Source organism: Palaemon carinicauda, chromosome 31, assembly GCF_036898095.1.
Source record: "Palaemon carinicauda isolate YSFRI2023 chromosome 31, ASM3689809v2, whole genome shotgun sequence".
In the NCBI taxonomy this organism is placed as follows: Eukaryota; Metazoa; Arthropoda; class Malacostraca; order Decapoda; family Palaemonidae; genus Palaemon; species Palaemon carinicauda.
Genome location: NC_090755.1, coordinates 26416368 through 26433867, shown reverse-complemented (window position 1 = coordinate 26433867; position 17500 = coordinate 26416368). Strand labels below are relative to the sequence as shown.

Sequence of the window (17500 nt, the reverse complement as noted above, 5' to 3'; positions counted from 1 at the left end):
TTGGTAATAAGTGACTTCATACACTAAAAGAATTGGCAATAAGTGACTTCATTCATTAAAAGGATTGGTAATAAGTGACTTCATTCATTAAAAGGATTGGCAATAAGTGACTTCATTCATTAAAAGGATTGGTAATAAGTGACTTCATACACTAAAAGAATTGGCAATAAGTGACTTCATTCATTAAAAGGATTGGTAATAAGTGACTTCATACACTAAAAGAATTGGCAATAAGTGACTTCATTCATTAAAAGGATTGGTAATAAGTGACTTCATTCATTAAAAGGATTGGCAATAAGTGACTTCATACATTAAAATGATTAGCAATAGGTGACTCCATACAATAAAAGGATTGGTAATAAGTGACTTCATACAATAAAATGATTGGTAATAAGTGACTTCATACACTAAAAGGACTGGTAATAAGTGACTTCATACATTAAAATGATTGGTAATAAGTGACTTCATACATGAAAAGAATTGGTAATAAGTGACTTCATACACTAAAAAGATTGGCAATAAGTAACTTCATACATTAAAAGGATTAGTAATAAGTGACTTCATACATGAAAAGGGTTGGTAATAAGTGACTTCATACACTAAAAGAATTGGTAATAAGTGAGTTCATACTCTAAAAGGATTAGTAATAAGTGACTTCATACACTAAAAAGATTGGCAATAAGGGACTTCATACACTAAAAGGATTGGTAATAAGTGACTTCATACAATAAAAGGATTGGTAATAAGTGACTTCATACATGAAAAGAATTGGTAATAAGTAACTTCATACACTAAAAAGATTGGCAATAAGTGACTTCATACACTAAAAGGATTGGTAATAAGTGACTTCATATATTAAAAGGATTAGTAATAAGTGACTTCATACATGAATAGGGTTGATAATAAGTGACTCCATACAATAAAAGGATTAGTAATAAGTGACTTCATACAATAAAATGATTGGCAATAAGTGACTTCATACACTAAAAGGATTGGTAATAAGTGACTTCATACATTAAAATGATTGGTAATAAGTGACTTCATACATTAAAATGATTGGCAATAAGTGACTCCATACAATAAAAGGATTGGTAATAAGTAACTTCATACAATAAAATGATTGGCAATAAGTGACTTCATACACTAAAAGGATTGGTAATAAGTGACTTCATACAATATAAGGATTGGTAATAAGTGACTTCATATACTAACAGAATTGGTAATAAGTGACTTCACACTCTAAAAGGATTGGTAATAATTGATTTTATACACTAAAAGGATTTGTTTTAAGTGACTTCATACATGGAAAGGATTAGTAACAAGTGACTTCATACAATGAAAAGGATTGGTAATAAGTGACTTCATACACTAAAAGGATTGGTAATAAGTGACTTCATGCATGAAAAGGATTGAGCATAAGTGACTTCATACACTACAAGGATTGGTAATAAGTGACTTCATACACTAAAAGGAATGGTAATAAGTGACTTCATACATGAAAAGGATTGGTAATAAGTGACTTCATACATGAAAAGAATTGATAATAAGTTACTTCATACATGAAAAGGATTGGTAATAAGTGACTTCATACATGAAAAGAATTGGTAATAAGTGACTTCATATATGAAAAGAATTGATAATAAGTTGCTTCATACATGAAAAGGATTGGTAATAAGTGACTTCACACACATGAAAAGAATTGGTAATAAGTTGCTTCATACACTAAAAGGATTGGTAATAAGTGACTTCATACATGAAAAGAATTGGTAATAAGAGACGATACATTAAAAGGATTGGTAATAAGTGACTTCATACATGAAAAGGATTGGTAATAAGTGACTTCATACACTAAAAGGATTGGTAATAAGTGACTTCATACTCTAATAGGATTGGTAATAAGTGACTTCATATGAACTCTAAAAGGATTGGTAATAAGTGACTTCATACACTAAAAGGATTGGTAATAAGTGACTTCATACACTAAAAGGATTGGTAATAATTGACTTTATACTCTAAAAGAATTGCTAATAAGTGATTTTATTCACTAAAAGGATTGGTAATAAGTGAATTCATACATGAAAAGAATTGTTAATAAGAGACTTCATAGAATAAAAGGATTGATAATAAGTGACTTCATACATTAAAAGGATTGGTAATAAGTGACTTCATACTCTAAAAGGATTGGTAATAAGTGACTTTATAAATTAAAAGGATTGGTAATAAATGACTTCATACAATAAAATTATTGGTAATAAGTGACTTCATACACTAAAACGATTGGTAATAAGTGACTTAATACTCTAAAAGGATTGGTAATAAGTGACTTCATACATGAAAAGGATTGGTAATAAGTGACTTCATACACTAAAAGGATTGGTAATAAGTGACTTCATACATGGAAAGGATTGGTAATAAGTTACTTCATGCATTGAAAGGATTGGTAATAAGTGACTTCATACACTAAAAGGATTGGTAATAAGTGACTTCATACACTAAAACGATTGGTAATAAGTGACTTCATACATTAAAAAAATGGTAATAAGTGACTTCATATACTAAAAGGATTGGTAATAAGTGACTTCATACTCTAATAGGATTGGTAATAAGTGACTTCATATGAACTCTAAAAGGATTGGTAATAAGTGACTTCATACACTAAAAGGATTGGTAATAATTGACTTTATACTCTAAAAGAATTGCTAATAAGTGATTTTATTCACTAAAAGGATTGGTAATAAGTGAATTCATACATGAAAAGAATTGTTAATAAGAGACTTCATACAATAAAAGGATTGATAATAAGTGACTTCATACACTAAAAGGATTGGTAATAAGTGACTTCATACTCTAAAAGGATTGGTAATAAGTGACTTTATACATTAAAAGGATTGGTAATAATGACTCCATACAATAAAATGATTGGTAATAAGTGATTTCATACTCTAAAACGATTGGTAATAAGTGACTTTATACTCTAAAAGGATTGGTAATAAGTGACTTCATACATCAAAAGGATTGGTAATAAGTGACTTCATACACTAAAAGGATTGGTAATAAGTGAATTCATGCTCTAAAAGGATTGGTAATAAGTGACTTCATACATTAAAGGGATTAGTAATAAGTGACTTCATACACTAAAAGGATTGGTAATAAGTGAATTCATACATCAAAAGGATTGGTAATAAGTGACTCCATACACTAAAAGGATTGGTAATAAGTGACTTCATACATTAAAAGGATTAGTCATAAGTGACTTCATACATGAAAAGGGTTGGTAATAAGTGACTTCATACACTAAAAGGATTATTAATAAGTGACTCCATACATGAAAAGAATTGTTAATAAGTGAGTTCATACACTAAAAAGATTGGCAATAAGTGACTTCATACACTAAAAGTATTGGTAATAAGTGACTTCATACATTAAAAGGATTAGTAATAAGTGACTTCATACATGAAAAGGATTAGTAATAAGTGACTTCATGCAATAAAAGCATTGGTAATAAGTGACCTCATCCATGAAAAGGATTAGTAATAAGTGACTTCATGCACTAAAAGGATTGGTAATAAGTGACTTCATCCATGAATAGGATTAGTAATAAGTGACTTCATACACTAAAAGGATTGGTAATAAGTGACTTTATACATGAAAAGGATTAGTAATAAGTGACCTCATGCACTAAAAGGATTGGTAATAAGTGACTTCATACATGAAAAGGATTAGTAATAAGTGACTTCATGCACTAAAAGGATTGGTAATAAGTGATTTCATCCATGAATAGGATTAGTAATAAGTGACTTCATACACTAGAAGGATTAGTAATAAGTGACTTCAGTGAATTTGGAATACGCGACGAAGGTGAGAAGCCGGATCTTTTTCGACCGGCTCTTTCACGTTGGGAGTCTCTTAGGCGGATGTCACACCGCCAAGTTTGTCTGGTTATAAGAAATTCATAGAAGAAATTGACCATCGACAACGAATGGATTTCAGTGCGTCACTGAAGATGATTATCACCAAGATCATTACTTTCTTCTCCGTCTTTACCTGTAAGTAAAAAAAAAAAAATCTTGAAGCTACGTGTTATTATTAGTAATATTATTATTGTTATTATTATTATTAGTAGTAGTAGTAGTAATAGTAGTAATAGTAGTAGTAGTAGTAGTAATAGTGCAATAGAATTTCAGCAAAATTGGTGGAAGCAATAAAAAGATATAAAGAATAAGAATTAACTATAAAATCATGCAAAATATTCGACAGATAACGGGATAAATTGCTTTTATATGACCCATAACTATATAAATATCTCAGAAAAAACATTTAACTACGACGAAAATACATAAAAGGTAACGATTCCCGATTTGTTTGGTCTAATCATTTATGTATCAGGAAACAATATAAGCAGTAATGTCCTAAGTTTTTATTGCTAGAGTAATCTTACTCAGAAGTATTCCAGTTATCTTAGAGTTGTGGTGGCCGAAGTGGTAACGTCCCTGACTGGTGAACGCCAGACTGAGGTTCGAGTCCCACTCAGTCTCGTTAGTTTCTTTGGTCGCTGCAACCTCACCATCTTTGTGAGCTAAGGATGGGGTGTTTGAGGGAGTCTATAGGTTTATCTGCTGAGTCATCAGCAGCCATTGCTTAACCCTACTTGGTCCTAGCTTGGGTGGATAGGGGGCTTGGGCGCTGATCATATGTATATATGGTCAGTCTCTAAGGCATTGTCCTATTCGATAGGGCCATTCATGAGCGGCCTTTAAACCTTTGAATGGGTTAAAATCTCTTAGATAGTTATTACTAATTGCAGTCATATCCGATATTTCCTGGCTATAAAGAGTTCGTTGTTATATGTCATTAAATGATTGATTTTGTTGATATTGATGATGAAAATTATGCAAATGATGACAAATAAAGAAATCTTTATGAACTTTCCCTTTGGAGAGAATCACACTGTAATTTGGTTTTAAGACTTGATCTAATCCAACCAATGGAATCTATTGAAATTACCGCAAATTTCAGCATCAATTAGTAAGGTCAATTTGGCTTTAGGTAAAACAAGAGTGAATAAGGCCAAAAACTATACTGAAATTGGAATAAGAGCAATAACAACAACAACAACAACAACAACAACAACAACAACAACAATAATAATAATAATAATAATAATAATAATAATAATAATAATAATAATAATAATAATAATAATGTAACTTTATGAAGTTAGTTGCTAAGTTGTTCAGAGAAGTCAACGGTTAGTATAAAGATAAATTTTGAAAATTTGATGGCAATTGTAGAAGTTTGTTAACAGCAATATACCTCCATATTGAAAATGAATGCTGAGAATAACTGAGGGTATTTTTAGCTATTATTATTTGATTCAGTCACCGCTACTAAGTGCTTTTATTATTACTCTTTTTTTTTTCTTAAAAAAGGACGAATTTTCGTTTAAGAATTATAAACTCCTCTAAATAACCTTCTCTTCTGTAATCCTCTCTTCTTTTCACTTGAACAAACCATCTCTAAAGGTTGATCCATCACTTACTTTTAGGAATCATAAGAGAGACTATTTTTGTCATTTTACGCTGCATTTATTTTTTCCCCAAGAAATATTTCCCTGCGGTAGGCCTATTATTATTATTATTATTATTATTATTATTATTATCATCATTATTATTATTAATTGCTAAGCTACAACCCTAATTGGAAAAGTAGGATGCTATGCATAGGGCTCCAACAGGGAAAAATAGCCCAGTGAGGAAAGAAAATAAGGCAAAAAAATAAACTACGAGAACCAATGAACAATTGAAATTGTATATTTTAAGAACAGTAACAACATTAATGTAACTGTATTGTTACGAGGCTAGTCTAGCGAACAGTAAATACAATAGTTTATTCATGATTTATTTGTATATTTCATTTGTGCAGCAAGATTAATAGCCAGACCGTAAGATGAGTTCCACTCATGTAGATTTAAGTTTATTATGTAAATTACTGAAGACTTTCGTCATTAATTTCATTGAAATTTTTATTCAAGTCAGTATATGTAAATTTGCGTAATTTTGAAGAATTTACTTTTTATTTCACATATTCTTTTTAAGAAGTCATACGTAATCTGTTTGAGAGTGTTATGTGATTCATGCGAGATGTGAACAAGGGATTATGTAATGTTCTTTTATATTTTTATGAGGTATTGCATCATGTTTAAGAGAAAATACGCAATTCTTATTTTGTGCCATGTGCTTTGGAATTTTCCCGAAAAACCTGGTGATAGATATTATCTTTATTTTATTTCGAAGACAAAGGATGGGTGCAGCTAGCTGACTGAGAAAGTTCATTCGTCTGAGAGTTACCTGAAAATCCAGGATTCGTCTCTTGACATTTTTATCCAGTTGGAAACACTGGCGTCACTGTTAGGCCAGCCCCCAGCACTTCACAAATCTTTTGGAATCTTCTGGAAGTAGCTAAGTTTCATATAAAGGCGACCCCTGGGTTGCATAGATCAGATAGATAATTCCAGCCTCAAGTCATAGTCATCTCCCCCTCTCTCTCTCATACTTAGCCCAGTGTATTGTTTTAAAAGTGTTCAGTGAAATTTTAAAGTTTTGGTCTGACGTGTTTTTATAAACATAGTGAGTATTCATAAAAATTCTCTTAGCACTTTTGTAACTGGCCCTGTAGGAAGGTGAGAGGTACTTGTATCATGATCTGGTTATCTGTTTTCATTAAGTGTCAAACTTAAATATTGTATTCAGATTTAATTTCAAGTGAAACAAGTGATTGTATAATTTTCATAAGTATTTCTTTTGTCTTAGTCTAAGGTTTATTCAGATATAATATTTCAAGTCAAGTAATTATATAATTTTCAGATCGTAAAATTTTTGTCTTAATCTAAGCTTTGTTCAGCCTTAAAATTTCGAGTGATTTATTTTGCCTTTATGTAAATTCTTTTCTAAGTGTTGTGATTTATATAAAATATATCTATTTTTGTAAAAAGTTTTTTATTCCAGTCATTAGTGTTTAAATTAATATTTGCTCGTATCCTGTTAAAGAATCTTGGTAGGAGTTTGTTTGAATAAGTCTTCATAATAATTACCCAGTTTTGTTTTGAGTGTACTTAAGAGACCTTTGGATATTCAGTGTTTTATATATTGCTGTCTGGGAGTTATATAATTGTTTCGGAGTTCGGGTATTAATATTTTCAAGTGTAATAGATTTAATGTAAAATTAAACAGGTGAGTTTGGAACTCGAGAGGACGTATAGCTTGCCAGCCGTAATATATATATTATATGTTTGGTTCCCAAACACGGTACCATCTTGTAATATATTTTTGGTGCCCAGATTCGGGAGCCATCTTAAAATACATTTTTGGTGCCCAGACCGTGGAGCTATCATCGTATAATAATATCAACGTAAAAAAAAAAAAATAAGAGAAAGAGAAATAGGATAGAATAGAGTGCCTGAATGTATCCTAGACAAGAGAACTCTACCATGCTTCAGTGGAAGACTATGGTACAGAGGCTATGACACTACCCAAGACTAGAGAACAATGGTTTGATTTTGGAGTGTCCTTCTAGAAGAGCGGCTTGCCATAGCTAAAGAGCCTCTTCTACCTTTACCAATAGGAAAGTAGCCACTGAACAATTTCATTGCAATAGTTAACTTCTTCAGCAAAGAATTTTTGTTTTTGTTTTTGTAATCGTAGTGTTTTTAGGTGTATGAGGACAGAGCAGAATTCGGAAAGAATGGGCCAAACTATTCGGTGTATGTGTAGGCAAAGGAAAAATGAGCAGTAACCAGAGAGAGGGATCCAATGTGGTACTGTCTGGACTATCAAAGAACCCAATAACCCTCGTACCCAGCACTCTTATGCTGATATTTTTTTTTTCTTTTCTACTTCGTTAGATGTTAATCTTAATTTTGATGATTTCATTCTTTTGATTTTGACGAAAATCCTTCTTCAATCTATAGCCACCGTTATATTCTAACTTAACTGAGATAGCTTTTACATAGTGTATATATATATATATATATATATATATATATATATATATATATATATATATATATATATATATATATATATATATATACATATATATATATATATATCTTTTTTTTTTAATAGAAAAAGAACTTAGTCATGAGGACGCTTATCCAAACAATGGGGTAATCGAGCGCAGTGGACCACAGCCGCACCACTTGGACCTTCAAAGTAGACAGAAATTACAAATTATGCAACAACCCATAAACATAAGTCTTTTTCCCAAAGTTCTCAAACAAATACTCATTCACGATTTCTTTCTTGACAATTGGCAGCAAGACTATAATAAATCGTTCCGATTCTTTTGTAAACAGAGATATCAAGTAGCCTTTCAGTGTCCAAATTTGTACTTCCTTTGTACATGACGCTGACTGGTGTTTGGTCTTGGCCAACAACATGGCTGCGCCAAAAGTGCGGAATTTCTGATGAATTATTTAATGGAGGGTAATTGATACAGGTTAGGTTTGTGTACAGTGCCCAATAAAAGACCGGTTTTGAGTTCACTGAAGAAAACCGCTTTTGTAGGTGGCCTTGGATACTTGAGCCAGTCTCAGGACTGGATCAAATGATAGGTGTTGTGTGTATTGGAAACCCACTCCCCTATAAAAAAACAAATTCATATTCGGATGTCGGGTTTATTTATTGCCAGGATGGATGATCACCACTGGATGCCAGATGTTATTGGATTTCCTTATTTTTAAATTTATTTTTAAACGGGCATAGACGTACCCATACTTATATAAGTTTACATATACACACACACACACACACACACACACATATATATATATATATATATATATATATATATATTTATATATATGTATATAGATATTCATATATACACACACACATATGTATATATATATATATATATATACATATATATATATATATATATATATATATATATATATATATATATATACATATATATATATATATATATGTATATATATATATATATATGTATATATATTAATATATATACACATATATACAGTATATATATATATATATGTATATAAATATATATATATATATATATATATATATATATATATATATATATATTCGTATATATACATATAAGTTTATATGTGCGGCAAATTTCTCAAAATCATTTACTCGAAAGCAATTTCTCGAAAATTAATTTCTTGAACTATCATTTTCTCGAAAGCCTTATTAATATTGTTCAAAATATCGTTTAGAATACTAATGACCATTAAAGAATAGAAATTGGCTTTCAAGAAAAATATTGGTTTCAAAAAGAATTGAAGGTGAAAAAAATATATAACAAAGGTTACAATTTTTTTGTTTATTGATTAAGTTGTAGATAAAATAATGAAGGGCACTTTTTTATTATCATGATTGATCTCCATACTTTAGAAATGTATATCTTTGTAAATTAATCTTTTTTACTTTTCATAAGTAAAAAAAGTAAAAGAATATCGAAGGGAATTATTGCCAAAATTTACTCGGGATTATAGCATCTTGCTTTTTCAACTAGGGTTGTAGCTTAGCAGGTAATAATGATAACAACAATAATAATAATAATAATAATAATAATAATAATAATAATAATAATAATAATAATAATAATAATAATAATAATAATAATGGCTAGAAAATTGTCATTTTATTCTTTCAAAACCTTCAGGAATCTATTGTAGGTTTCTTTATAAAACTAAAACAAAAAAAAATGCAATCTTAAGGTTTAAACTATAGAAAAATATTAATAGAGAATTATTAGTTCTTTAAAGTAAATGGTAAACTATCGTTTAATAATTCTCGTTAACAAAACGGGTAAACATTTCGAAAAAACAGTCTTTCGAGCAATTAATAATTCGAGAAATTGTTTTCCGAGCAATTGGTTTCGAGAAATTTGCCGTATAGCTAATGATTTCAAGAAATTTACGCACATCAGTATATGCCCACATCTATCATTCTTGTCAGAGTTTTGTTACATTATGTAAAAGTTACTAGAGAAAACTCTAATATATTTCTGCCTTGGTTTGTTTACATATGTGTTCGTCTAATACCTGAAACCTTGCTTAGCTACATCGAGACCATTTTTGTTTAACGCATAAAAATTAGAGTATATTTTGAATAATAATAATAATAATAATAATAATAATAATAATAATAATATTAATAATAATAATAATAATAATAACATGTAAACATTGTCTTTGCCACCTTCCCGTAACCCAATACCAACAGACGAATTGTTTAAAGATGACATAAGGACTACCATATGATATAAAGATTTTACTTGATAGATCTACGGTACATTTGTAGCTTGAGAGGGGATGCCAAGAGTAGTAATATACAAAGTCTAGTGGCTCTGTAGCCTACTCTCTGGATTCTAGAGTCTAAACCTTGGTAATGAGAGCTCAGGTGGAAAGAAGACTCCCAAGTAGTCCCAATACCCCCAAAGGGTCCTAATCAAGACCTAAAATAACACCCGAAACTTCAACAGCGCATATGGGTCACAGTCGGACACGAGAGGCGATTGAGTCGGTAATTTTGTCCGAAGTCACCGGACAAAGCGCAGGGGCTCCAACAGGGGAAAATAGTCCCAGTGAGGAAAGGAAACGAGTAAATACATAAACTACAAGAAAAATAATGAGCAATTGAAATTAAAGATTTCAGCAACAGTAACTACATTAAAATAGATCTTTCATATATAAAGTATAAATACTTCAGAAACAAAAAAAGATATAGAAAAATGAGATAGAATAGTGTGCCGGAGTGTACCCTCAAGCAAGAGAACTCTAACCAAATACAGTTGAAGACATTGGTTATGTATAACAACGCATAACCCCTACGGTTAAATGTTCAAGATTTCAAAACGATAAACGATATTTCAATGTTCAAGATTTCAAAACTATATTGGATTGTCGATATCAAATACTTAAGCGTCATACATGCCTATGAAAGAGTATATTTGCTTCTTCAGACACAATATTGATATGTAAGCAAATAAGGTTATTCCCCACTTTTCTTGCTGCATTACAATTCTCTTTATTTATTTATTTTGATATATAAAAGCTTCAAGTCAATAATTAGTAATTAAGTGTTTTTGACGTCAATACACACACACATACATACACATATATATATATATATATATATATGCATATATATACTGTATAAATATATATATATGTATATATATATATATATATATACTGTATATATATATATATATATTTATATATATTTATTTATTTATATATATACATATAAATACAGTGTATATATATATATATATATATTATATATATATGTGTGTGTGCATTATATATATATATATATATATATTTAATTTATCTATAAATATATTTACACACACACATATATATATATATATATATATTATATATATATATTTAATTTATATATACATATATTTACACACACACATATATATATATATATATACATATATCATTAATATTGTTTACTAGACTTTTTTTACACTTTAAGGTGATGGTTACATTAAGAAAGTATATTTCTTTAGCTGTGAGTAAGTCTCTGAGAATGAAGTAGCCAACTTCACGCTCTTCTAATGATCACAACCTTATAAGCTGGTACCCTTTCACACCTGGCTTTACTTGCGGGTGGAAGGTCATATTAAAATATCTGCATTATATACATATATATATATATATATGTATATATATATATATATATGTATGTATGTATATATATATATATATATGTGTGCGTGTATACATATATATATACATATATATATATATATATATATATATATATATACATGTGTATATATCTATAAACGCACACACACATATATATATATAAACACGTACACACGCGCGCACACACACACACACACACACACATATATATATATATATATATATATATATATATATATATATATATACATACTCGTGTATATATATGTGTGTGTGTGTGCGAGTGTACATGCCTACTTACAAAGATAGGCATATGTGCGTATTATTTTTCTTTGGTCAGTTCCGATTTGACTTCGACTTTTCTGACACCCCAAAATATTTTCCTTATTTTCTCTTTCCCCGAGTCTTTCATAACCAAGATATGGTAATATATCAAAAGTTATACATAGAATCCTTTGCTAAATCTACCTTGAGTAAAGTAATTTTCGTTAACATTATGAGGTATAGAATGACTCAAACTTTCCTCCGTCTTCAGACATGTTACTTTTCCCAGTGGCATTATGCACGTGTCCTCGTTTATGAACACATTGATTATTATAACTGGACCCACTTTATTATTATTATTATTATTATTATTATTATTATTATTATTATTATTATTATTATTATTATTACTTACTAAGCTACAACCATAGTTGGAAAAGCAGGATGCTATAAGCCCAGGGGCCCCAACAGGGAAAATAGCCCAGTGAGGAAAGGAAACAAGGAAAAATAAAATATTTTAAGAAGAGTAACAACATTAAAATAAATATCTCCTGCATAAACTATGTAAAATTGAACAAAACAAGAGGAAGAGAAATTAGATAAAATAGTGTGCCCGATTGTACCCTCAAGTAAGAGAACTCTAACCCAAGACAGTGGAAAGCCATGGTACAGAGGCTATGGCACTACCCAAGACTAGAGAACAATGGTTTGATTTTGGAGTGTCCTCCTAGAAGAGTTGCTTACCATAGCTAAAGAGTCTCTTCCACCCTTAGCAAGAGGAAAGTGGCCACTGAACAATTACAGTGCAGTAACCCCTTAGGTAAAGAAGAAGAGATCTGTGTAAAGGGACATTTTTCTTCTCTGATGTAACTGAACATATTTGTTCGGTACTGAAGCTCAAGAATGGCAAATACTCTAAATTAGAAAAGGTAAAGTAAGATATTAAAGCGATTAAATTACATAATTGGGTATGTTCTTTTACGTATGAACTTACGAACCCAAATGTACATCTCGACTATATATTCACGAATATTTAGACTTTAATAGAGTACTCACATACTTATATATATATATATATGTATATATATATATATATATATATATATATATATACATATATATATATATATATATATATATATACTGTATATATATACATATGTATATATAAACAATATATGTTTGAATATATATATATATATATATATATATATATATATATATATATAGTATATGTATATATATATATATATATATATATATATATGTATATGTATATACAGTATATATTATATATATATATATATATATATATATATATATATATATATATATATATATATACTGTATGCGTTTGTGTGTGTGTGCGGTTGTGCTTGTGAATGGTATCCACGTTTCAAATGTCATATCTTATGCAAGTCCCTTTTACCCCCATAGCTGTAATAAATAAAGTTTACTGTAGTCTAGATCAAATTTTACGCTTCCCGTGACATGATAAAATTACAAGGAATTCAAGAAGTCTTATTACACAGACCATTTTTAACAACTGAAATGAATGGTTTATGTACTCGATTATTGTTAATAGTTTACGCTACTTGTTAGAAAACATCATGTATTCTTTTTGTTGAGATATATAAGCTTTTTAATGTACATTTACCAACGCCTTCAGTCTTTAGTGACGAACAGATAAAAGTGTAGCTCGAAAGTTCCTTTTAGGCTGACTACCGATCATAGAATAATAGATGAGCACAAAGTGGGGAAGTCATCGAACAAAGATTATTCCTGAACCAAGAAACAAAGCAGACAAGATTGATGGCATTTAGTCAATATCTGCTCGAATATTGTAAGACGCTGATACAAGAAAAACAAAAGAATTACAATAAAGCTACTCTCACATCAATAATTCATTTTTAGAGGAGTGAACTAACAGAAATGTCGTAAAGAACTAACTTGTCTTTCATGTATTAATAATCTATTATTGCGAATGAAGAAAGTGGTTAAAAATTCATCTCATAAAAACATGAGCTGGTACAAGGTAAACTTAAACGACATGGAAAATTACCAAGATAAATTGAAATGCTTATTTATATCTTTAGGTATTCTGTGTGCCATTCAAATCTATGATTTTTTGAAGGAGAAACGTCTTGTAAAAGAGAGAGAGAGAGAGAGAGAGAGAGAGAGAGAGAGAGAGAGAGAGAGAGAGAGAGAGAGAGATGAAAAAAAAAAGAAAATCTATTACCCTTTGTCATGGCCTTTGGTAAATGACTATAATTTGTGATTGCTATAACACAAAGATAACGCATAACTCTTTTTTTTTTTTTCATTTTACTTAGCACTTTCATTACTTATGCATTGAATATCTATATCATGACCGGTCTGGAATTATTGTTATCATTATTATTATTATTATTATTGGAATTATTATTATTATTATTATTGGAATTATTATTATTATTATTATTGGAATTATTATTATTATTATTATTGGAATTATTATTATTATTATTATTGGAATTATTATTATTATTATTATTGGAATTATTATTATTATTATCATTTTCATAAGCTAAGCTATAACCCTATCTAGAAATGCAAGATACTATAAGCCCAAGGACTGTAACAGGGAAAAATACAGGTCATATATCATATGACCTGTGTAAAATAATCTGCAATGTGCAAAGCATTTTCGAGTTCTGTGATTCAGCAAACCACACAAGAAAAGATTCCTCACCTTTAATAGTAAAAGACAAAGGAGACTGAGATTATATTGCATTTTTCTAGTTTAGACTTGAATAAATCTAGATCTATACTTCTAATTTAAAGAGTTTATTTAATTACTCTTTTTATATTGTAACTTTTAACTGGCTCCTGACATCCATTTCAGTTTCAGATCATCGACGAATTAAACTTCAACCGAAAGAAATTCATCTCTTCTTTTAGTCACACGTATAAAATCAGCTTGTTATAATTTTCTTAATAATAATAATAATAATAATAATAATAATAATAATAATAATAATAATAATAATAATAATAATAATAATAATAGTGTAAGCACTAGGGTCTCTACCTAAGCCATTGAAAATTAATCTTGATAAGGCTGAAACCGATATAGCCCCCATACCTTGTTCAGAAGAGCCTGCTACTTGAAACTGCACCTGAAAATTGATGGATTCCTAGGGAAGCTGGATGTAACCCTGAACCCAACACTATAAAGCAACAGTCTCCGCAGACTGTGATTTGAAAAATAACAAGGAGAATAATAATATCAACCTACTCGTAGGTCTACTGTATATTCTTGTAATTTTCTTAATAGAATGACATAGATTATGCTTATTAGCAACTACTCCTTCTCTCTGTTTCCTAATTTTCCAGACGGACAGAATCTACAGAGCAGAGTGTTCAGCCTTCAGACGGACATATGGGCGGAACCGAGCACAGAGGCCTTCCTGAGATACAACTTCTCGGGGGAGAGGCCACCCTTGGAGGCCCTCTCCTTCTGCTACCGCTTCAGTCTCCAGCAGTACAGGGACGGCGTTTTCTTCCTGTCGTATGCCACGTCGGATGAACAAGACAACGCCCTTCTGTTTTGTGAGTGTTATTGCTGTGTGCGAGTTGTCGAGCACAAAGAAATGGTGGGAAATTTGCTCGCTCTGTTCTAGTTCTCTAGGTTTGTCTCTAGATTATCAGTTTTGTGCAGTAGTTATCTATCTAACTATCTATCTGTTAATATATAAATATTTATATAATGTCCATTCTTAGACATGTACAGCAATGCTTAGAATATAGAAATTCACTTTTGATGGCATTTGTGGACTATGAAAAAGCCGTTGATAGTGTGCACCGGCCAATTTTGTGTAGAATCCTACGTTATTATGGAATTCCTCATAAATATGTAAATTTGATTAAGTCTGTTCATGAGCATTGCAAGTGCAAAGTTAATGTTAATGGAGTCTTATCAAATTAATTTCCAGTGAACGGCGGAAAACAAGTCAATGTGTTGTCACCTATGTTGTTCATCCTCCTCATGGATTTTGTAATGAGTAGAACAGTTAGAGATGGTGGAGGAGGATTGGACTGGATTGGTGATAGGAAATTGGCAGAGCTAGAGTATGCTGATGATGCTGTCTTTATTAGCAGAACACCACGGGATTTACAATGCTTGCTTACCAGAATACATGAAATATCACATGAGGTTGAGCTGGGTCTCCAATACAGGGTCTTTAGAATTAGAGTTTAGTCAAAGATTGTAAAAAGCAAATCAGACAATGGCTAGGTTAATTTAAATTTGGAAATCAAATCGCCTGAAATTACATATACAAAATTAACTATATATCAGTTTAGTGAGATTGGAGTCATTGTATGGACATGAGTCTTGGTATGACAATGAAACAATCTCCGATAGATTTAGTAGATTTGAGGACAAAGCCCTCTGAAGGATATTGGGAGTTAAATGTCAGGACAGAATTAGAAATGAAACTATAAGAGAGATTACTCGAGTGCCATATGTTGATGAGATCATGATGAGGGGTAGATGGAGATGGTTTGGGAATGCTCTTCGCACTCCCCAAGAGAGATTAGTTCACCAAACGTTCAGCTAGGCCTCACAAGGCGCTAGGAGAGTTGGAAGACCCAGGGCTACTATGAATCGCGAAGTAGGAGATGATGAATGGAGAAGTATTGAATTGAAAGCTCAAGATAGAGACTACTGGTGAAATCTAGCCGAGGCCCTTTCGTCAATAGGCGTAGGAGAGATGATGATGATGATGATAATGATGTATATATGTATGTGTATCTTTGCACATATACATATGTACATAATTATGCATACATAGTACATGTACACACCTATATGTATGTAAGTCTCTCTCTCTCTCTCTCTCTCTCTCTCTCTCTCTCTCTCTCTCTCTCTCTCTCCAACAGCCCTCATAACCTTCCCTGTGTGTTCTCTTGACAGACCAGAGAGAGGACACGATGAACTTCTATTACAACGACGTGGAGGCCTCCGTAGGAATGACGCTGAGGGTGGAAGACACGTTGGACGAGTGGCACCATCACTGCCACCTCATAAGGTTTCCTGACTATCGGTGAGATTCGGCTATGGGCATTTCTTTCGGTCCTTCTTCTTATTCTTGTTTTTCATTCAGGATGAACAAATCTCAATTTTTTCTTTACTTTACTTCATATGCGAAGAAAGATTATAAACGAATAGGTAAATTCGTAGAGGTAAAGAATAACTTCATAGATGAATATATACTGTATTTAAATAACGTTATTTTCTAGATTTTTGTTGCATATTTTCCTTTCAAGTAACTAACGAGGCAAATGTAAATTAATGTAGAAAATTTTAAATGAAAAGATAAATTAGTGGAGATTAAGAATAAATTGATAGAGGAATATGCAATAGTGTTATTATCCAAATTTTGTTGCATATTTTTGGAATACATTAGGCAAATATAAATTAATATGGTAAATTTTTAAATGAATAGGTAAATTCGTGGAGACAAAGAATAAATTGATTAGTGAAAA

The 17500-nt window shown here is 30.6% G+C and overlaps 2 protein-coding genes across 2 annotated transcripts in view; one reads left to right on the top strand and one right to left on the bottom strand.

The window, feature by feature from the left end:
• Positions 1-3970, bottom strand: part of LOC137624646 (glutamate-gated chloride channel alpha-like) — a 19916-nt gene extending 15946 nt beyond the window's left edge. The window contains exon 1 of the mRNA XM_068355604.1: positions 3850-3970. Within this exon, the coding sequence (XP_068211705.1) occupies positions 3850-3970 (121 nt within the window). The remainder of the gene's footprint in view (positions 1-3849) is intronic.
• Positions 3971-4003: 33 nt separating this feature from the next.
• The window catches only part of LOC137624645 (uncharacterized), a 25654-nt gene continuing 12157 nt past the window's right edge, over positions 4004-17500 (top strand). Inside the window, 3 exon segments of the mRNA XM_068355603.1 lie at positions 4004-4046; positions 15347-15562; positions 16929-17058. Of these exon segments, the coding sequence (XP_068211704.1) occupies positions 4004-4046; positions 15347-15562; positions 16929-17058 (389 nt within the window).